We start from the raw sequence: 22,979 nt of genomic DNA, 5'->3' as shown, positions 1-22,979 counted from the left end.
TATACGGTTTTACGTGTTAATTGAAATACGCTGCGTGAAAAAGTAACGAGTCAATCGTTATCACCGTGTCGTCGAGAAAACATGTGTATTTATTTCGATTGCTCCGAAACGAGATGTTGAAGTAGAACGAACGTAGGTGATAAATTATGATAAATAATTCGCTATTTTTTTTATTATATACAAGAAAGTACAAGACATACTCTTCTCTATTAAGTACAAATCAGTAATTTAAGCAGAATATAACGCAAAGAAAGAGTGGCAAAGAAACAAAAGAGAAGTGAAGTTTTGAAAACGAGAAACAAGTGTTGTCTGTTAGGGAATAATGAGAAACAAAGAAGCGTCGAGGAAATATATATGTATATGTGTACGAATAAAATGACTATGAGACGACGATGAGAAGCGAAGAAGAAGAAAATTGAATATTCGACAATGAAAATTCTAGCGAACGGAACAATTTAAACGCGGGAAAATTTTCCCAAATAAATTTCGTAATTGAACGAATTGTTGAAAAAAAAAAATTTTTTTCTTTAACCCTTATTCTGTCAGTGTTCTGTGTAGTGTCTTTCCATAGCTTATAAACTGTCCTAAAAACTTCTATAAATAGCAATCTATTATCTCGTATTTTTTAATTTAAAAATGTTTTTTAAGGCAAAATTTGCTTAGCTTTCGTACCACGTTACCACGTTATAACGCCTACAGCTTTGTCATTTCAATTAACATTTTTCCTTTTTTTTTCTTTCTGTATTTTCTCCTTTTTTTATTCTTCCGGATGTGTGTGTATACACACACACGCAACACGCACGCACGCACGCACACACTGCATACACATAAACACACACGCACATATGTATACGAACGGTATCCCAGTTTTTCTTTCTTTCTGTCCGAGTTGAACTTCGTCAATATGTTTTATGAGTAAAATGAGAGAAAAAGTGTGGCGCGAACGTAGCTCGTTTGGAAAAGAAATGTAACGAAATTATTGCGACAAAAGGAACGATAACGAATCGACTCTTGCGAAGTATGAACGCAAGGCAAAAGTTTGTGGTAACAAATTGTTCACCAACCCGATGGCTTAAATTGGCAAGAATGGCCGACATTTCTCACGTGGAATGTTAATTACTATGTAATTACGTTAATTAAACCATTTATCGTTTATTTTTTTCCCCGTTTTCTCTTTTCTGTATCATACTTAGAGCAAGTCTACTTATCATTTCCTCGAGATATTCCTTACTTTCTGCTATAACTTACTAACAAGGCTTCGAACGATTTATATTTATATATACTTTTGTTTTCCTGTTTCTACTCATAAAAAATAGAGATTAAGTTTGGCCGAGAGCTATTGGGACATTGTTGTGTGTACATTGATGTACAAGTAAACATATGTAGAATATGCTAAAGAGGACGGATGGTAGTGCGAACATCCGCTAAATATTATGTTGGATAAATAAATGTACAGCACCGACGTTTAAACGCGTTTATCAGCATTCGAATTATCGACGAGAAAAATGAAAAGCCATTGAAATGATTTTATTCTTACACATTTGAATATCTGTGGAAGACGCAGTTTGTTTGTTTGTTTTTTCTTTCTTTCCTTTTCTATCAAAAACTTCACTCTTGTCACACTCATTGATAAACACGATGTTCGTTCGTGAATTTCGAAATAGTCGTTTCTCCGTAAAGCAATTATCCTGTTCCTTTTCTCTCTCTCTCTCTCTCTCTTTGTATTTGCTACAGAGTTTTGCATACGAATGGCACCCACTATAACTACAAGTACAGTCAATCTTATTCATTTTACCCACCGCGCGCACATATGTAAGACACGATACTCGTACACGATCTTTCTCTTTCGTTTGTGTATTCCCAGATAACAATTAAACACGGTAGATTTCTCTCCTTTTCTTCTTTAAAACTTCGGTGTATGTTTTTGGGGCGGGGAGGAGGAGGATATTACGTACGAGAGCCTGATATCACAACGGCGCCCGTTTAATCTTACGTAGCGGACGGTCCTTTTCTTTTTTTTTTTTCTTTTTTTCTCTCTAAGCTCCCTACCATCGTTCATCGTTGAGGAATTACTGTTGGTAGATTTTTGTTTTTTTCTCCCAATCGAGAGAAAGAAGCGACGTAACTCTATTTTGAAATCCTAACGGAGGTTGTGACGATCGTAGAACGGGATATATTCCGTTACTCGAAACAACGACGACTCTCGGTGGAAAAAAAGCGGATTTTACGCTATCGTTCAACTTCGCAATTTTACGTTTTACTGCAATAAACGCTAACGATATGACTGTGAACGCCGAGAACTTCCGACAGAAGTTGTCGATACGAAAGAGAGATCCTTTTTCTTTTCGAGGTACTCGTATCAGTTAAAACGTGCGTGTTGTCTCTCGTTGCCGCCGCTTTTTCTATCATTTTCGTACGTGTATCTCTTTTCTTTCTCTACCCGACGACGACGACGACGATCGTTCGTTCGTTCAGTTTAAATAATAGGAAACAACGCGGAAGACAACGATACACGTGAGAGAGGCAATCAAAGGATCTCGCCGAGGACACGAAGATGTACGATGTTTTTTTTTTGTTTTGTTTTGTTTTTTTTTTTTTTTGTTGTTGAATGAGCGACATTCGATTACACTGGTCGTTAGTGAATGCTTATTAATGATTCAGCAGCGAGACCAAATAACGATGACGTTAGGAGCGAGAGGTCCGCGTTCTTACCATGGCACCAGGTTTCCCGGCATCCCCGGGTTTTCCGGATTCTCCTCTCAGTCCCATGGGGCCCTGGAAAGAAACGAAGATCTATCTTGATAAGCGATTGTGTTGTAAGAGATTGTGAAAGTACGTGTACTCCGGTGGAAGAGTTATAGCGAGATCGTAAAATTAGGTGAGCGTGGAAGAATGTGAAATTCGATCGTTGAAACGTTAGTTTGGGTGAGATAAGGAGCTCGAGCTATGTTCAGAGCGGTTTGAAATGAAATTGACACCGGTTTTAGTATTATGGTATTTGGTGGATTTGGGGATTCTAAGATTCGAGAATCCTAAGATTTTGGAATGTCAAGATTTGAGAATCCCAAGATTTGGGAATCCCAAGATTTGGAACTCCCAAGATTTGGGAATTCCAAGACTGTAGAATCCCAAGATTTGGAACTCCCAAGATTTGGCAATCCCAAGATTGTAGAATCCCAAGATTTGAAACTTCCAAGATTTGGGGATTCCAAGATTGTAGAATCCCAAGATTTGGAACTTCCAAGATTTGGGGATTCCAAGATTGGAGAATCCCAAGATTTGGAACTCCCAAGATTGGAGAATCCCAAGATTTGGAACTCCCAAGATTTGGGAATCCCAAGATTTGGGGACTCCAAGATTTGAGAATCCCAAGATTTGGGAATGTCAAGATTGTGGAATCCCAAGATTTGGAACTCCCAAGATTTGGCAATCCCAAGATTTGGGAATCCCAAGATTTGGGGATTCCAAGATTTGGGGACTCCAAGATTTGAGAATCCCAAGATTTGGGAATGTCAAGATTTGAGAATCCCAAGATTTGGGAATTCCAAGATTGTGGAATCCCAAGATTTGGAACTCCCAAGATTTGGAACTCCCAAGATTTGGCAATCCCAAGATTTGGGAATCCTAAGATTTGGGAATCCCAAGATTTGGAAAGATTTACGACCTCATTATATCTCTTCCAAATAAATATAGTGTTCATAAATTTTCAATAATTATACAAAAATATACTATTCGTTCCTTATTTTTCCTTCGTTATTTCACAGCATCGATGTGCAACGCATCGCGCAGTTCGATTACTTTTAACCTAATATCTTTTGCAAGCGTCAAGATAACTTCAGAACAAGTGAATTTTTCAATTCTACTTTTCTATCTCTTTCTATCTCCCTGGTGTTTGATCGCGTTTCATAACCTACCTAACCTACAAACCTAATCTTGAGAGGAAAATACGTACGGGTAGTCCCATTGGACCAGGATCTCCTTTGGCACCCTTCTCTCCCTGTAATTTGAAAATACAACCAGGTGAAAATTATTATCTACGCACATTATATCATATCGTTTCCTCACCCTTGTAGAGATTATAGGCTAAAAGCCCATGTTTAATCAATTTTTATAAAGGGTATACAGAATCGGACGATATCGATTCACGGTAGCGTTTTCAAACGCTTTTCTTTCTTGTTTCTATTGAATTACAAAATTAAATATATATCATATGTACACCATACAAATATGACGTTGTCTCGTGATCAAGTAATAATAATAATAACCCGTAGTACACGAAACATACTTTTCTTTCTTTTTCTTTTCGGTTACAAAATTGAATTTTTGTTAAAATGATTCTTTAGGTACACAGTGATTACTGACAGGATCGCCTTTGGCGCCATCGTGTCCTCGGTCGCCTTTTATCCCAGGTGGACCTTGAAGCCCAGGAGTACCAGATGGACCAGGTGGTCCCGGCGGTCCCATTATCTGCAAGCAATTAATTACATGTAACACGGAGAAGATTTAAAAAAATTCACAGTAACGTCCCGAACGTCTTTGACGCAGCAAACGTATAAAATGGTACGAAAGTTTCAAAATGGTACTTCTACTTACCACTTCACCGGCATTTACTTCAAACGTACCATCTCCCTGTAACGAAGTGAACGATGCAATGTAAACATATTTTCTCTCTACAGTACTCGATCGATAATTTCGAATACTAATGGTAATCCAAAACGTACGTTACGTACACTACTGAACGAACGTACACGTTCGTAAATGAACGTACCTGTCTTCGCCTAAGTTTTTTGTATTTCTGTCGACGGGAGGGAGCCAGGTGTTGTGTCATGAAAAGGAATAAATTTTTATCATGAAATTATTAAACAGCCGTGGTGAAAATAGCGCGTTCCATTTGGTGTTCGATTTGAAAGAAACAATCGACATATCGAGTATAATATATACTTGTCGCAATATCGAAAGTGAGGAGAGCTAGAATTACTCGAAGTGAAAACTGACGGACCAATTGAACGACCAAGTATTCTATGTAACAATCGATCGTATCTCTCCCTCGCCGTTCAATGGGAATATAAGAAAAGGAAGAGAGATTCGTAACAAGAGGGTTCTGATACTCCATATGTTGAGGGTAAAATAGTTGTGAAAGATCGACTCACCGATTCGCCTTTCTCTCCTTTTTCACCTTTCAAACCTGGATAACCCTGTTCACCGAACAACACGTGTCATGTTAGTTCATCGAAATTTACATAATAACAATTTAATACGAAAATATAACACTTTGTGTTATTAACGTACCGGTGGGCCAGGTAAACCTGGTGGCCCCATTAGTCCTGGAGGTCCAATGTCACCATATTCACCTTTCTCACCTTTAGGTCCAGAAATACCCTGCACAGATATTTAATATTGATAACAAATACATATGTACATATCAGACGTATGAATTTGATTTTACAACGATTGATCTAGCACAATTTTATACACGGTATCATATTCACAAAAATGGTACGAATTGTAAATTCTTCCTCCTCCTGCAATTGCTCTTAATTGCTTGTTAATTATTTTTCTCACAGGAGAAAAACTGGTATGGCGGTCAAATAAGTCCTTTAATTAAAAACACGTATTTCAAATGACTTTTCTGAAACTAACGATTTTCAACATATTGAAAAGGTGTTTTTTAGTCATTAATTTTGTCGAGTATATTCATCTACTAAATATACATTTCGCAGCGTACAAAAGATACATTTGAGATATTTTTGTGAAACCTACCTTACACAGAAGTTTTACGAAAATTACTAGTTAACACTTGAAGACCTCCTCGCGCAAGGATATGTCAAAAAGTGATCTTCAAAAATGACAAATAAGTATCTCCTCGTTACAGATTCACATGTATAATATACTTACTGGCAGTCCAGGAGGACCCTGAATACCAGCCTCTCCGTCTTTCCCGTTCAGCCCCGAAAAACCGGGCGGTCCTTGATCTCCCTTCGGCCCTGAAACGATCAATCGTTACGAACAAAACTGAAACACCGTTCAATTATCATCAACCCTGACTCGTGTACCTAATCAGCGTTTTCTTTCAACCAAAGCAAGGTTACTCAATTTGTTATCGACATTTTATCCTACTTGTCTCCATTTTTCTATATCTCCCTCTTCATACACCCCTGCACGAACGCATATACACACACGACATTTTCCATCGTTTCCCTATTCGCTTACATTATGATGAACACTCTTCGAAACGTTCTACGTCACTGATACAAGTGTGTCAAAATAAAAAAATTCGCTTTGAAGACAAGTAAGCGGGGAGTAACGTTATCAAAAACATTTTTCTATGAAATTTCTTTTAATAGAAAAAATTGAATATTAAGCGGTGAAGTGATTGAAGAAGTAGTTCGTAGGATACACAGAATGGACTGTTTAATATTCACAGTATCTATAGGCAGTCTGCGAATAGCAGAGGGGATGATCCGTTGGATTTGAAAGAAAGAAATGGTAAAGAAAAGAAAAAAAAACCGATCTGCCGGCAATAATAGGGGAGAAATGGAAAGAAAATCGTTCGTTTTGTCGTCCATCTTTGTTTTTTTCTTGAGAAATGGCTCTTGAAAATCTACCTGATGAGCCCGTGTCTCCCTTGGTGCCCTTCTCGCCCCGGTAACCCCGTTCACCGGGTTCACCTTTTGGACCCGTTAGCCCAGGTGGGCCTCTCATCAATGCCACACCGCTCTCACCCTTGATACCCTATAACGTAACACTGTAAGGTCAGATCCAACCAGGTCCTCCATCTTTATTTTATCTTTTTGAAAATTCCTTTCTTTTTTTTTTACGACGAAGCGTTAATCGGTTTTAATTTTCGGGTTGGGATGGGGTGCGGGGAGAGGAGCAGTTTTATTCGGAAATAATCTACGGTATCTATTGATTAACTTTGGCACGAATTTCATACATTTCCCTTTTTTCTCCTTACTTTTGCATTATTTGCTGCACAAGATTTTTCGAAATTTTCTTTATTTCTCACGAACAGACTGAGAGTTTTCCCCAACTGTGCCAAAATCACTCGACTCGGTTACAATATTTACGACTACTACGAAACTTAGACACACTAACGTTTTATCGAAAATCCAAAAAAAAAGTACTACGGGTAATTGCATGCAATCGACGACAACGGGAACGCTTGTTAGTGGGATCAAGTTTAGTAGAAACTGGAAGCTGTCAAATATTTTTTTCCTCTTCTTCCTCGACATGTCTAGAGACAAGTTACGTTTCTCGAGTGTTTGATCATTTCTCTTATAGTACACATACGCGTCGAATAAATCTACTTTAGTTTTTCTTTCTCCATTGTTTTTGCAATCAATACTGCTGATATTGAAACGTTGATTGCCACGCGGAAACTTTTATTATTCTAATCGTAATGTTACATTATGCCTTGTAATTATTATTATTCTTTTCAAATTCAAAATAAATGTCTACAGATATTCGTTTTATTTGAATTATTCTAAACAATCTCTGGCCACTGATGACCAACGTGACAGTCAACGTGTTAATATCCATGTTTCAACGATCCGAACCGACACTTCCTTACACTCGTATGCAAATCACGTACAAATATAAATACCGAATCGAAATGAAGCGAACGACAAATTTACTGCGTAACATCTGAGAAGAAAAGAGGAAAGAGAAGAAAATGAATTAGAAGAGGATCAAAACATTGACAAAAAAGACATCGGTAGAACTTGTAGTAAATTAGCAGCGTAATGACACGATGTAGTAATACGATCGAAACGAAAGTAAAGCTACATAGTTTATTTTTGTTTTTCAGGGGCTGTTTTGTTGATACTTACGCGACAATCGCAGGCTTGCATCGATCACCGGTCGATAAAGTTGCGAGAGCCTCAAAGCCGGGGGTAGTAGTATTAGTTATTAGTGATTTGAACCGACACACAGGGAAGAAGTAGTGTGGTGTTACTTGCTACATTAAACATAAATTAGTTACACAAGCTACGTACACTACGCCAAAGGCTACTGACTAAAGTAAGCGATCTCACACACACACACACTTTTTCTCTCTCTTTTACTCACTAATTCACTCATTCATGCACTCTCACTGTGTCTGCTTCTCCCTTTATCTTTCCTCTTTCCAGTCGCTCGTCTATTTCTTTCGCTTCAACCAGGAATTAGCAACTGTTATTAGTACAGAGGTAAGAACACTGTTAGCCGATTAAGTTAAAGTTTGCAACGTGGAAACAAAAAGTAAAGGCATCGTACAGGGCGCTACAAACTTACTAGAAAGTTGACTTTACAAGCTAGACAAGTAAAATCGTCGACAAAGTAAAATCACAGTCGTATCACGGAAATCTCCGATCCTCGAAGAAATTTAAACGAATAGACGTCTGTGAGATACGGTCCCAGCTCGAACTAAAGGTGGCTCAAATTCTCTTTTACCACAGCAGAGAGTAAGGTATATATGTATGTATCTCTCGTCTTTAAGCCGTATCGAGAATCTGAAAATTTATCAGAATTCTCGTTCCGGCAATTTAATTTTCACATCCTCTCTCTCTCAGTCTCACACACACACGCACACACTCTCTCTCTCTCTCTCACTCTCTCTGCAATAATTCCTCGAGTATCTCGGGTATATCTTGTCTATGCTGAATTAATATCACAAGTCGGAGAATTTCGTTTTCATATCTGTGCCGAACAATTGTCAGCATAGACGAGATAACGATACACGGTTATCTTTTTTCTTTTTCTTTGTCGGCCTTGTATACTCGGGTACCGCGAACGGTAAACTTAGTTGACAATTTTCTTTTCTCTTTTTCTCTCTCTCAAAATGGTGACAATTTGCGCACACACGAATCAAAACGACGGAGATGCGCCTTCTCGGCTCGTTCGAGAACCGACTTTATATCATTTACTCGCTAAGAAAAACACGCGTATATACTTACGGTTGGACCTTAAAATAAAAATACGTTAAAACAGGGATGAATCGAGTAAAACTAATAGAGTGGCCGTGGCTAGAGATTTTTAGTGCGCAGGTGTATGTAAAAATTTGGTTACATTCGTCACAAGAGAATTAGCTTTCTTTCTTTCTTTTTTTTCTCCACCTCTTCTGCGCAAGGGAGGCTTTTCTTTCTTTTTGTTTTAATAACCGCGCGACTCTTCTGTGACACGAACGAAGGTGTGCCTCCAGAAGTAAATTGTAACTGGGTAAAGGTTTTCAAGTCTCTCACTTCGCGTACGTGTTATTTGCTGCCACCAACGTTTCTTTTTTTTTTTTTCTCTTTTTCTTTCGGCAACTGAACAAGTCACCGTTTTCTCGCGGCGTCTGTGTTTTAGTTACATACGTATCAGCTTTGGAACGATGACGTCGGGAGACCGTAGAAAAAAATATTCTTTCTGTTCGTAAGACGAAACGCAACGTGGCGGTCGTTTGAAACATTTCTTCTCGCTTCATCCTCTAATTTCGTTGTTGAAAGCGACAGCGTTGCTTCAGCGAAATTTCGTTGTCCGAAATGAAAATTTCGGGGTAACGGCGAATGTGACCATTTTCTTAGAGAATTTACAAGGAGATCTTTGATACTCGAATTTACAAATTTTCCCGTTCGTCTCGAACACAGCAAGAACATTCTCCCCCGTCCATCATCGTCGTAACGACAATGCAATTTAACGGCTACTTGCTTCAGTTTATTAAAATGAAAAGAAGCAGGTGATCGTAATGTGCCATACATGGCGCATGTTTCTCATGCATGTGTGATAAGATCGTGCATGTGCTTTCTTGTAACTTTCATGCAGGTGTGTGTGTTCGAAAGCGTGAATTTAAACCGTCTTAAACCGTCACGTCATTCTTAAATCTGGATAACAGATTCTACATCGGTTTTAATTACGTTTATTTACACGTTACTCGGATCGAGATAATCTTCGATGGGCAAACTTATCTCTCAGGTGAACGTGAACATGAACGGATAAACGAAAAGCCAAATAAAACGACTGAATTAATATCAAAGGTAACAACAAAACCAAGGAGAAAAAGGTGAATGAGTATTCTACCAAAAGTAGCATTAAAATTCATTAGAACCCCAAAGAGGACGAAAGGAAGTTTGTTAGTGCAAAATCGACCAGATTTAGGGGAAAAAAAGAATTAAAATTATATATATATACATTGTTTTTTAAACATAAATATATATATATGTACATATGGTTGTTTAAACGATGACGGTTAAGCGGTAAAAAAAATTCGACGACGACAATCATTATTTCGCTCCAAGATACCAAATGTTCAAGCAAGAATGTCATGCACGCATCTCCTTGCCCGAAAGAAACTGTAATATATGCACTTGTCCATGCATCACTTGTCACAGAGGAATTAAAATTAAAAAAAGAATTTTTGGAAAAGGTTCTTGAACGTGGATCTTGAAGAAAAAAAAAAAATAATAACAAGGAACGAAAAAAAAAACAAAACGGGAAAAAGGACATATTATACGAGAGAGAGAGATATATAATTTTTGGGGGTGGAGTATTTCTTCTTTTTTTTTTTTTGTCTTCAGAGTTTTTGGTTGGAAAAGTTGTGGTTCAATTCGACGGGCGGTGGTCGTTAGGAGAAATAGTTTGAACGGTCGTTTTAGTCGATGGACGTTTGCCGGAGGACCTCGCTGAAGCTTACCTTCTTCCCTTGTTTTCCCCGGCCACCATTCTCTCCCGGCGGACCGGGTGGTCCCGCCGGACCCAGCTCCCCCTTCACGCCCTGGGGCCCTGTGTGCGTGTACATTACGTGCATAAAATAAAACATGACATTCGTTCGTTCGCACACGCACTCTCGTTCTCGCGTAAAATCATGCACAGATGTAGAGGACCAAGTAATTTATTTTTATTTTTCTATTTTTTTTTCTTATTCCGAAAATTTTCTTCCATCCAACATTTTTTCCTAACCTCTTCGAACGCGTATGTACTATATGCTGCGTGGTATGAAACTTAAACCGAACCGGCAGTGCGTGCGTGTACACGTAATTTTGTATGCAATATCGTTTGAAAAGGTGATCAATGTAAATTTCTTTCTCTAGGTTTGATATTTTCTCTTTATTCAAGGAAGTAGCTAAAGTGCTTCGGATAGTTACCATTGAGAATCATTGTATCACACATTTTCAAGTACTTGTTAATTTTCGGTTTGACGTATTTTTGAATGTTTACTGGAATGTACAGTGTTAAACACCTTAACGCTCGTGTCTTGATTTACGCGCGCACAGGAATCCCCGAAAAATTGCAATTTTGTTTAATTATTTTCTTTCATTTTTCATATTGCGCTGTCCTTTCTATTTTGTGGTGAAAATTGAAGTCACGGTAAATAAATGGGAAACTGATTTTTACACGACTAGGATATAATTAGAAAAAAATAAGATTGATCATTTTTGGACACGTCGAGTTGAGAGAAATGTGAGCGTTAAGGGGTTAAGCTGCGTTTACACTATATAACAGAACAGTGTTACGAAAGAAGAGCAATAATTTATATATCGTCATACATATGCAATGATCGCGTTTTGTAGGATTTGTATGGGTAATGAGTTAAGAGTGTACGATTCTAGAATGGCGGATCTTAATTCTATAAATTGTGTTCTGTTCCTTTCGAGTTAGTTTTCAGAAGTGAATGTCTACTTTGAAAGAGCTGTTTACTGTTTCGAAAAGTATGTAACGGAGCAGAGTTTTTCCACTCTTTAATTCGACATTTTCGTGATTGTATTCTTGCAGTGTTTTTGGAGGTTATGTGGGAGAGGTTATATCGGTACTGTCTAAGATGGCGGCTTCTTTTGCTCATCTCCTTTCGTATTTATTGAAAGTATCTCGATAGTTACTTTCGTATGACGTAAAACAAAATGACTTTTCGCTACAAAATTAAAGATCATCATCGTTCTTCCGAAATAATTGTAAATTAAAAAAAAATTGATATATGTAGATCATTGCATTGCTCGTGAAATGTAAAACTATTTCCTCTTTTATCTCTTTAGTATGCCTACTATTTACAAGAGACACGCTGACTAATAAATAACGTGAATACTCTGTATGGATGTAGATTTGAAAAACTTAAAAATCGTAATTTCAATTCTTTCTTCGGTCGTATCATGCTACTTCAGTATACAGAGTGATCAGTCAGAATCAGAATACTTAAACATCTCCGTTGTCCGGCGATGGTACAGGAAAATGTTTAACGCATAATTGGAACGGTTTTGAAGGAGGAACACGGTGTAATAAAAGTTTGTTTTTGAGGTTAGGTTAGGATGTGAATTTGCTGTTTATACTAATAAATAGTTCAAACGACACCCTTTGGCAATGATAAATTATTTAGAATAAACAATGACAGATAATGACGTCTTTTTCAATTTATTTTAGCGTAATAATTATTCGATACGTTATATCTTCCGAAGTGAGAATTGAGGTTAGAGTATTCTTGGTTATGAAGACTATCTATTCGTGTATTAACATAAACAGTAAATTCATATATTATCCCAACGCTGTTTTATGAAACATCTTTTCGGCGTTCAAGATCATTTTTAGGTTATAAGATATAATAAAGAAATATATAGGGTGCAATGGATTTTCAAATCTGATTTTCTCAAAAATTAAACCTTGGATGAAAAAATTTGATTTCTACGTTTATTGTTTATTTTTGTACAATAATTTCAGGCGCACCCTGTGTATGCTATTGCGGAACGAAAACTTCGGTGGCCTTGAAAAATTGGAAGAAAATAATTTTGGAAAAAATCTTCGTTGCGTGTGATTTGTTAAACATTCTCACGAATCATCGGAAACAACAAAAATACTTAGGTGTTCCCATTTTCGTAAGGCACTCTGTATTACACGCGCGGCTATCAAATTTTGGGGAATTTGTATTATATCACGTATATACTTACCAGGTGGTCCTGGTGGACCAGGCGGTCCTTCGAACACTCCAGATGGAAACGGTTCACCGTTCAAAGACGTTGTTATACCCCGATCGCCTTTATCACCTCTATCACCCTGCGAAGAATAACGTAATTTCCATTAACAAAATGTTTTCCGATAAGATTAACGAGTTCTATTCGATAAAATCATCGTAAGCAAAACAAGATCGATCAAGTTGGTCTTGATACTTATAATTTGTACATACAGGGTGTTCGAATTTTTTTGGAAAAAGTTTTACATAAACATAGGTCGTTTATATTAAAAAGTTCTAACAATAACACGAAATTCGAAGGGGATGGTAACGAACTTCCGGTTACCAGCATGCAGCAACTGCGTCGCCGTTGAAGCATACGGTATTCCAGGATTAATATTATAATATTGAAATCCGTGTTTCGATACTTATTCGAAGAAAATTGTAATTTAGTTGTACAATACTATACACGTACAAAATAATTCCGATGTAACAGTCATCTGATAAAACCATTTCCAACATTAAATTTACTTACTATAATTACTATACCAATTTACCGAACCTAACAAATGTTCCACATTAACATACTCCTATACAGGGTGAGTCACCAAAGACTAGAGCTTAAAGTATCTTCGAAAATTTTACGATTGTATGCTGTTAAATTTCTATTACACACAGAAATAATTCTTACAGATACTTAAATCCAAATTAATGGTTTCCCTATTAAATTAGCGGACCTAACAAACGTTCCATATTAAACATACTCCTATAACAGGATAAGTCATCAAAGACAAGAACCTAAATAAAGTATCTTCGAATATTCTAAATTTCTATTGTAGAAAAACCGAAGAAAAATTTTTAGGGACTCGAAACACCAACCCCGGGGAATCGAACCCGCGACCTCAAGGTTGGCAAGCCGAGACTTAGCGCATTACGCCAACAACTCCCTCTCTATTTTTCCTCGTCGGTTTCCCTTTTTAGGTACGGAGCCCCCCCCCCCTGATACTACACTATTACACACACAAATAATTCTTAATCTAAAGTTTAGCCACAATTTACACATGAATAATACGTGAAACACGTAGGATACGTGTGATCCTGCGTGAATGATCAACATGTTGGTATTTATGTTACCTTAGGACCCTGAAGTCCTGGCGTACCAGTCGGACCAATAGGCCCAATCGATCCTGGTGCTCCCTTTTCACCCGGTAGCCCGAGGTCACCCGTAGTTCCTTTACTGCCGTTCAGCCCAGGAAGACCTTCTGATCCCGGAGGACCGGGTGGTCCCGGTGGTCCAGGTTCGCCTGGCTCTCCCTGTTACGTTCCAAGAGTGTTACCGTTGTCACCGTTTTCTTCCGGCGAGAGCCCTCGACAGGAGTGTCTCTCGGTACTCGTCGGTTTGTGCCACAGACGGAAAGGGACGGGAAAGGAGCAGTAGAGAAAATTGTCCAGTGGAGAATATATAAAGAGGCAGACAAAAGAAAAAGAGAGAGAGAGAGAGTGAGAGAGAGAGAGAGAGAGAGAAAGAGGAGAAGACGGCAGATAGAAAGAAGAAAGGTGTACAGAGGGAAGTGGATTGCGGAGAAGGGACAAAGAGAAAGCACGCGAAATAACTGTGCGTGGAAATCAATTATTGTGCCAATAATGCACGCGCCGTACGTAGATTCGAACGTAATTCGTAGTGAAATAGAAAGGGGGCTTCTCGATTATTCATGCAACGATGAATAACACAAGAGGTAGGAACGGTTGTTCTCACGAATGATAATATCGGCGATGATAAATGACGATAAATAATAATGAAATTATAGCGAATGATCATCCTTTTCGGTTGTACTACGAATAACGTTTCACTTTGTATACAGGCATCGTTTTCTTTTTACACGTACACGCCCCCAGAAATTTGGGAAGTAGAACGTGTTGCCGATCGTACGAGATAAATCATCATTACGATAATAGAATTTTTCTTGTTTTTATACAAATTACAGTTTGCAATTCTACGCAATCTGTAATATAATTTATTGTACTTAATACGTATTTTATGTGCGTGTTTTTTGTATATACAGTAAACTATAAGTGTTGGTATACTTAAATAAAAATATCTACTAAATGGTTTAAATTACAATATCATACAGAACTTGAATTTTCTTTCTATTACGAATTACCAGGAATTGTTTCGCTTTGCTCGACTGTACGATTTTAAGGTGCTCCCTATAACAAAAGCAGCTTGGCAAATTTCTCTCTAATCACCATATCTGCAAAAGCTTGTATCATGCGAATGAAATATGAAATGTATTATCACTATAACCTATGTTCCTATCACGACACTAGAAACCCCAAATATACATTTCTCGCGATTCTCAAAAATGATACATACGCTAATCGTTGTCCACGAAAGGGTTAATGGCGAACTTTGTCGCAAAAATTGTCGAGTGACTGTCGAAGTGTTTATTAACCGTTAGGGTGTAAGGAAGTCATAATCTTTATCTCTGCGTGAGACTTATTCCAGTGCAAGGTATGCACCCTGCAGTCCACTACCATTTGCAACGATTAACCTTCGAGATCCTATGCCCGGGTCACCAGTGACCCACTGTCTTTAAAAAGATAACGCACACATTTACAGAACTTTCTACGATTGCTACAACGCGACACAGGATAGTACTCCGTTATTTCTCGACGAAGAAAGACATACGCATAGATTGGAAGCTATTCAGACATACGAGTTAAGTGGTCCACCCAGTATATCAGACTGCAGTTACAGCCACGTCTATTCGCGCAATTTTACGTCTGTCTCTGATTGCATGATTGCACCGTGGACCTAAATTTACCGGGATACACGCGTCTACTGTAAACCGGCTGCTGGCTGATTCTGCCTACGAACGTTATACACAACGTCGTTGACATGCAGAGAAGGGAAGAAACCATGTGAGGGGCTCCACCCGTCCCGGAGTTTGGACATATTCGGCGCAGGCGCAGAATTCGCTTTGCACAGTGTTCGGGACAACGAGGAAACAGAGTCGGGAAAACTAAGCCGGTGATGAGTACTCGCGTAGACAAACCTGGAACGTCTCCAAACTTCCGAGACAGAGTACCTATATGTACACCATGAATCATCGTAGGCGAAGAAGTGTTACAAATGTGACAAATATCACCACTCTTCTGATAATTTGTTTGATCGTCTGTTTGAAAATTAAACTTACACAGGGTGTCCAATTTGAATTCCTCCAGGCAAATATCTCGGAAAATATGGAAGACACGGAAGAATGGTTCAGACGAAAGTTGTAGATCCTCTTATTTCATTTTGCTGGGGACCTTGAAAAATTCTTCCAAAGTTAATTTTTTTAGATAGGAATATTTGCTTTTTTACCGCATATTTTGAGACGTGTGAACTTTCAAAGTTGACGTGTTGCAGGAATTCGTATTGCCCAATGTATATCGAGTCTCGTCGATTCTTGCCCAAACTCTGGGACCAACACGAACGCACGGTAGTTGTGGTTACATGTGAAACGGCCTACGATACGTATACGATGACGAATGGCGCACGATCTATGTGAAATAGCATTGCACGTCATTTCACACAGAACCACCGCCGCCTGTGCGTTTGTGTTTGTTCTAGGGTTTTGGCAAGAATCGGCGAGGCGAGGTGTACTACACTGCGGGAAGGTTGAAATATCCTTTGCAGTCAACTTTGAGAGTTCATATCTAGAGGACTGCTCGCTTAGAAGAGAAATAGATAGTGTTTTGAAAATATGCAGGAAAAATACATATTATTATTATTCGTTTATTTCGAGCTTCATGGCAATGATTTGGTTTTCAATGTTTTAGTTCGTTATCCATTCACGCTCCATTTTGTGTCGTTACTCGCACACTCATTCTTTGGTTATCTATTTCCTGACTACGTACATTCTTATTTTATAATTTTATCTAACCTACTCTCCTCTCATTGCCTTCTTTCTCATTTTCTCCCTCTGGTTTTGTCCTCTCCCTTTCCTTTTCTTAATAAGAAATATATATTTCTATTGAAACAGTTGATTTCCTGTCTTCCTAATCAAAAGTTAATAACATGTCTTCCTCGATATCCTAAAATTTTCATTCGAAACATTTTTCCGCATCTTTCGTAATTTTAGAGATGTTTGTTCGGAGAAATTGAAACGGTACACCCTGTATATCAGCGCAGGTCCACTGTCGGAGGATAGAGAAAGTATTTGGACAATGCGTACTCGTAACAAATTTAATTTTCACCTGTACCGTATCAGCCTACATCGAGATCTTTGTGAAAACGTGATTCAGCGTTGAGTATTCTTTTGCGATCGTGTAATCGTATTGTCGAAGACAATTCGTGTTTCTCGTCGTTCCTCGTCGACTTCGACATGAACCACGTGAACGTTTACCGAACTACAAATTTTTTACGTTCCACTGAAAAGTGAAGATTATTGTAATTTTATGAAAAGTATACTTTTTACACTATCAGAAGATGTGCACTCGATATGAAAATAGAATTTTCATTAATTTACTAATTTTTCAAGATGGCGTACCGCAATATCCTTGCAAAAAGACAGCTAACTGGCTCAAAATACAAGGTGTGACGATAAGGTTTCGATAAGGATTCGCTCCACTTAACGAAACTGCGAAATGACAATTTCGTAGAGGCTTCCGAAGTGAATGAATCGGGTTCGACACGAAATTGCTTCGTCGTGGATTTTTCTTCGTGACAATGTTCCCGCACATTCAGCCGTTCTGTACTGAACGAGTTTTCGAATCCCAAAATCAGTCGCAACGTTCAAGAAACTCACCGGGTTTCGCCTGATTTCCGAATTTTTTCTTTTTCCTCTGTTTCACTTAGTTGGAGAAATTCGAAGCAACGCAACGCGGGAATTAAGACAGACAAGAGAAAGAGAGTACCGGAAACGTTACGATCGATGGATCCAACGCTGAAACGCGGGTGTACAGTCCCAGGGGCCTACTTCGAAGGCGATGCTACCCCGTATCTGCTTTTATTTCAGAAATAACATTTTTAAATGAATTATTCTCCGTAACGTTATTGCCAAGCCTCGTGTGCTCAAAAAAAAATAGATGGATTGAACGTAACGAATTTATTTCACGGCTTCCGTGTATCGCATATCTCTAGATTCTTTTTTCGAAGTTCTGCTGAAAGTCAGGTCATTTGCGAAAAATAAGGATACGATAAAAAGCGGCGAAAGAAATACAGAAAATGTAATAATTTTTATTAGTAGATAGAACGTATAATTTTTTTTGCCTAAACGTGTAGTTATTTTTCTCCGTTTAGAAAGAGATAAGGAAAGTGTAATAAGTTTAATTCGCTATAAAATCTGCCATCTTTTTGCCTAAGTATTTTTTGGTGATTTTTCAAAGTACCACATATACAAGATTAATCAATTTTTTATTTTCTCTGCGTTTCTCGCTGATTACTCTACATCTTTTATTTTAGAAATTTTTCAGTTAAACTTTAAACAAGCGATTGGCGAATTTGCATTATAGGATAATCAATTTGCGAGAGCTTGCAAATATTTGACGAAGGTATCAAACATTGACGAGCATTATGCCGCAGATTAGATCGATCACATTTTTCTATTTAATCTGAAATATTCGCACCTTTTCCCCCGATACTACTAACTGAAAATTGTCTCTTATTCTCCTCTCCCTTATTTCTCTATACCAGGGGTCGGCAAACTGCGGTCCGCCATCAGTCTTTTTATGGCCCGCGAGTTATGTACTGTTAAATGAAATATTATCCAAAAAGAAAGAATTCCATATTTCTCATTAATAAATGTGCATCAGAAATAAAGGATTTGTCAAAAAATTTTCATTTGTAGTTAACTACCTACTTACATACACTACCGGCCAAATGTTTGGAATCACTGTGCAGATTGCACGAAAATGCTTAAAAAAAAAGATAGCATTTATAATAATTTTTTAACGAACTTGTTGTCATTCAAATCAATTGAAACGAGGTGAAGTGCTACTGATCTCCACAACATCAATTTCAAATCAATAAGGAATCATTAGCGGATCCAATATTGATGCAAATTGGCAGGTGATCCAAATTTTTGGCCGGTACTGTACATACGTAATAATCTCAATTTTCTCTCTTGGCCCACAAAGCCAAAGAATATTTAGTATCTGGCCCTCCAGGAAAAATCTTTGCCGACCCTTGCTCTATACGAACGATATTAAGCTTTTTCTTTTTTTACTACAGGCTGCTTTTGTCGACCCTCTTCATAAATTTTATTCCATTTTCATTTCCACCGTTTGTTATTCCTCTCCTTCGTTACTTTCCATTCGTTTCTTCTGGCAACAATTTTCTACCTGTTCGTACAGTTTAAATACGGTGCTTATTTTACACGTACAGCATCATTGCGTATAAAATGAACACCGTATTAGGAAAAATGAATACAAATTTTCGCTACTCTTTGTCCGCTTCGTTTTTATCACAGAAATATTTTAGAACGTTCGGAGAAAGGATCGCAAGTTGCGCACCGTCTTTTATCAGTACCTCGGGATAAACTGTTTTTTATTTTATTTATTTTTTTAGCGACAGGAGCGGATATTTTCTAAATCATAGCATTTCCTCGATTATATTCGTTTTATCGATAAATTCGAGCAGGTAATGAATTTTATACCTCGTCGACATTAACGTGTGTAAACTGTCGCGAGAGTTCAGAATTGTTGATGCATTCTAGGCAATCGAGCTGTATTCTATAACTGCACATTTATCGCGCTATGTAACGTATTTATTGGTTTCTGAAACCATACTTGTGAACATTTCAAATTGTGGTTACGCTCCTTTATTGATAGCGTACCCATAACGTACCCACGGTCGGACGACGAAGCTGGGTCATCCGTGACCCGTACTACAGGGTGGCACAAAAATTTCGTCCACCTTTATTGTTATAACTGATATAAGAAAAATGTTACGTACAAAATTGGCACGACACAGAGGGGAATATAACGAGATCTAAACGTTTTTTACTTGGGTGGAAGGGTAGAAGAGATTTCAAGATCTCTATTTTTTTTATCGCCGTGTGAAAGTCGCTGTTACGGCGATTTCAGCATGCTGTCGCTAAAGATCGTTCAACTGTTGATTTTTCTTCTTTTCTTTAGGTTACTGAGAAACGTGGTTTAACATTATTCAGATGAAAATCTGACGAGAAAAATTGGTATTCCGATAGGTGAAACGCGACCCAATTCCGTCCTCCATTTTGTAACATGTTTACTTTTTAAAAATTCGGAAAAAATGCCGAAAGTGACGTTTATATCCTCTGAAAAAATTGAAACTTTTCATTTAGCAGTTGCCTATGAAAAAAATTCCCAAAGTTTCGACTGTGTTTGAATGCCTCAGGTTGGTGCACCTCTTTAAACAATACTTTTCCGAATCTTCACTCGACAAATCGCGATAGTTAAACAAAGCAGAATCTCGCGTGTGATTAATCGCTTGTCGAAAATTTCATATTGCGATAAATACTGATCGAAACAATGCTTACGTGTACTAATTATTTAAAATTCTTTCGCGTTCAAGGTGTTCTTTCTTTGTTTTCATTCAGAAGATGATTTAGAAGATGATGAATTTTCTGAAATGAATTACACAAACAGTTGTCGTATTATCCACGCACAGTTTTCAATTTGAAGAGCAACATGCACAAGTCAAGTAATATCGAACTTAAATAAATATAAGTACAACTTTGTAAAAGCATCCAAAAATGTCTTTATTGCCATCTATTACTCATATCTTAAACGTAGCAAAAGAACAGAAAGAAACAAATGGACGAGTTTTAAAGTTACACAGCAAACGAATGTACAACAAGGCAACAAGAGAACTAATATTAATCTGGGTAAATGTAATCTATTTTAACAACTGTGACTATGTAAATGTTGTACACGATCGAGTCATATCCTTAAAATCAGCGATTTAGATAACTTTGCAAGAAAATTTTTATTCGTTTCACTTATAGTAATATTTCATAACCCTACTTTTTTATTCATACAAAATATATATAAATTAGTATTTTCATACTGCTACTTTTTTATATATACAAAATGTGCAATTTGTATTCGTTTGGCGGTAAATATCGAGGAAGTCTTGCAAAATATGAGCTACGCTAAAAAAAAAAAAAACACGTCTCGATGCACATAAAAATTCACAGTTTCAGCCGTAAAAAAGTTCGACTATACAGAACCTGATTGGAATTGTATATCTCGAGCTGTAACTCGTTTCGAAGAAACCGAGAACACGAATATTTAATTTATGCATTTATTCCTGCTTTATTTATGTCGTTAATCATTTAAAATTCGTCTCGCGTTTCACCTGCATTTTGTGCTCACTACGAGATTCAATTACCCGGAGTGTTACTTTCTACGTTAATTTTTCTCCTATGGTCATTGCAACGGAAAGTTGAAATGCACGCAACGTGTATCAAATTCTTCTCCACTTTCAATGTAATCGTCGTATTACAAAAATATCTGATCAAAGCAAGCGTCAATTATCGATACTATTTTCGCCGTGAAAAATTACAACGACACCGGACAAATTTTGTCAAAAAATGCTTACGTAAAGCCGGAGTTAAAAAAAAAAAAAAATGAAAACAACAATCCGTGCTTTGAAAACCTAAACGAATCAGAACTTACGATCTATGTGAATTATTTTACCGAGAATAATTTTTCAAACACGCCGGCAAAAATTTGCCGATTTCGTGATAAAACACCTTGTAGATGTACACACGTATACAGGGTGTCTCAGCTGATTTTGACAACTTGATTTTCTCGCTATTACCACTCATAGCGATAAATGTTTCAGGCGAAAGTGAAACTTTTCAGAAAGAATGAATAACACCAGAGTGTGCCCCCTTCGGCACTGTTTAAATTTCATCCGAAACATTTTCCGCTATGAGTAATAACAGCGAGGAAAACAAGATGTCGAAATCAGCTGAGACACCCTGTATACGTAGATTCGTAAATATTTATATCTGCGCACACAACGTGAATTGTACATTCATTTCATGTAATACACAACGCGCACGTTGTGCAACATCCTTAAGAATATTGAAATTATAAGGGAATTCGTGAAACTGAAAGAGAGGCATGCAAAACACGTGTACATACACGTGCACACACTCACGTTCATACAAGCGCATTTGAATTTGCGTGACATATTGGAGGTAAAGTGTCATGCAGAGAGAACAGAGCCGTGTTTCTTTCTCTAGACCTCGAGCGAACTTTTCCCCTCGAAATTTTTTAATCGGTGTACACAAACACCTCTGCGACTAATTCATAGTTTCTGCAAGCGTTCACTTTCGAACGCTATTTATGGATTAAACAATCGCGACGAAAGTATGCATTGCAAAACTAATAGATTTTCTTTCATCGTTAACACTTTGACTGCCACGCCGAAATCACATGTTTCGCTCAGGACGCCACGGGAACATATAATGGCAAAATAATAATAAATTGATGATATAAGACAACATTCTTACCCAATGGAGCGTTTATCATATTGGTGGTCACGGGTGACCAAAATGTTAAACTGTTAGGATCAAAAATTGCTAAAAATCGAACTAAAAAGGTGACCACCTACTGTCCAGATTGCATTTATGAGCCACATTTATGTTTAAAGTGTTTCAACACATTGCACCGTTAGATGCAAGATTTGTTCTAATATTTTTTTTATTGATGTTCTAATAAAAATTTTTAATTGTTCAATGGGGCACTTTTTATTTCAAAGTATCTTCTATTTATCGGTTATATTCAAAATGCGCTGACCGTCAATTTTCATTCAATTTTTACAATTGTAAAAAGATCAAGCGCTCCGGTCACCAATGGCCACCGTGGCGTCACAGGAGAAACCGTGGCCGTCAAAGTGTTAATCTAGATACTTGATACTTTCAAACAGAAATATTCGGTAAATTAGTATCACAGCGGGGATCGCATCGCACACAGCTCTGAGGAAAAAAGGGTTCAAAAGAGGGAAATGATACTTGGTGTAAAATCATAAAATAAGATAAGAAGGTGCGAGATAAATTATAGACATCTTTCGTTACAATCAACGTGGGTATAAAGGAAAATTTCAGTACGTTTCGTT

At 37.6% G+C, this 22,979-nt stretch overlaps 1 protein-coding gene across 3 annotated transcripts in view; it reads right to left on the bottom strand.

The window, feature by feature from the left end:
- Positions 1-22,979, bottom strand: part of LOC108571965 (collagen alpha chain CG42342-like) — a 145,851-nt gene that overhangs the window by 10,493 nt on the left and 112,379 nt on the right. For all 3 annotated transcript variants that reach the window (XM_017934129.1, XM_017934130.1, XM_017934131.1), the window contains 12 exons: positions 14,024-14,203; positions 12,888-12,993; positions 10,649-10,737; positions 6,606-6,732; positions 5,896-5,984; positions 5,290-5,379; positions 5,151-5,195; positions 4,769-4,795; positions 4,594-4,629; positions 4,363-4,467; positions 3,953-3,997; positions 2,713-2,775 (listed from right to left, as the gene is read on the bottom strand). In XM_017934129.1, coding sequence (XP_017789618.1) covers positions 2,713-2,775; positions 3,953-3,997; positions 4,363-4,467; positions 4,594-4,629; positions 4,769-4,795; positions 5,151-5,195; positions 5,290-5,379; positions 5,896-5,984; positions 6,606-6,732; positions 10,649-10,737; positions 12,888-12,993; positions 14,024-14,203 — 1,002 coding nt within the window. The remainder of the gene's footprint in view (positions 1-2,712; positions 2,776-3,952; positions 3,998-4,362; positions 4,468-4,593; positions 4,630-4,768; positions 4,796-5,150; positions 5,196-5,289; positions 5,380-5,895; positions 5,985-6,605; positions 6,733-10,648; positions 10,738-12,887; positions 12,994-14,023; positions 14,204-22,979) is intronic.

The sequence above is a fragment of the Habropoda laboriosa genome, unplaced genomic scaffold (genome assembly GCF_001263275.1).
Source record: "Habropoda laboriosa isolate 0110345459 unplaced genomic scaffold, ASM126327v1 scaffold67, whole genome shotgun sequence".
Classification (NCBI taxonomy): domain Eukaryota; kingdom Metazoa; phylum Arthropoda; class Insecta; order Hymenoptera; family Apidae; genus Habropoda; species Habropoda laboriosa.
This window is presented reverse-complemented; position numbering and strand designations above follow the sequence as displayed.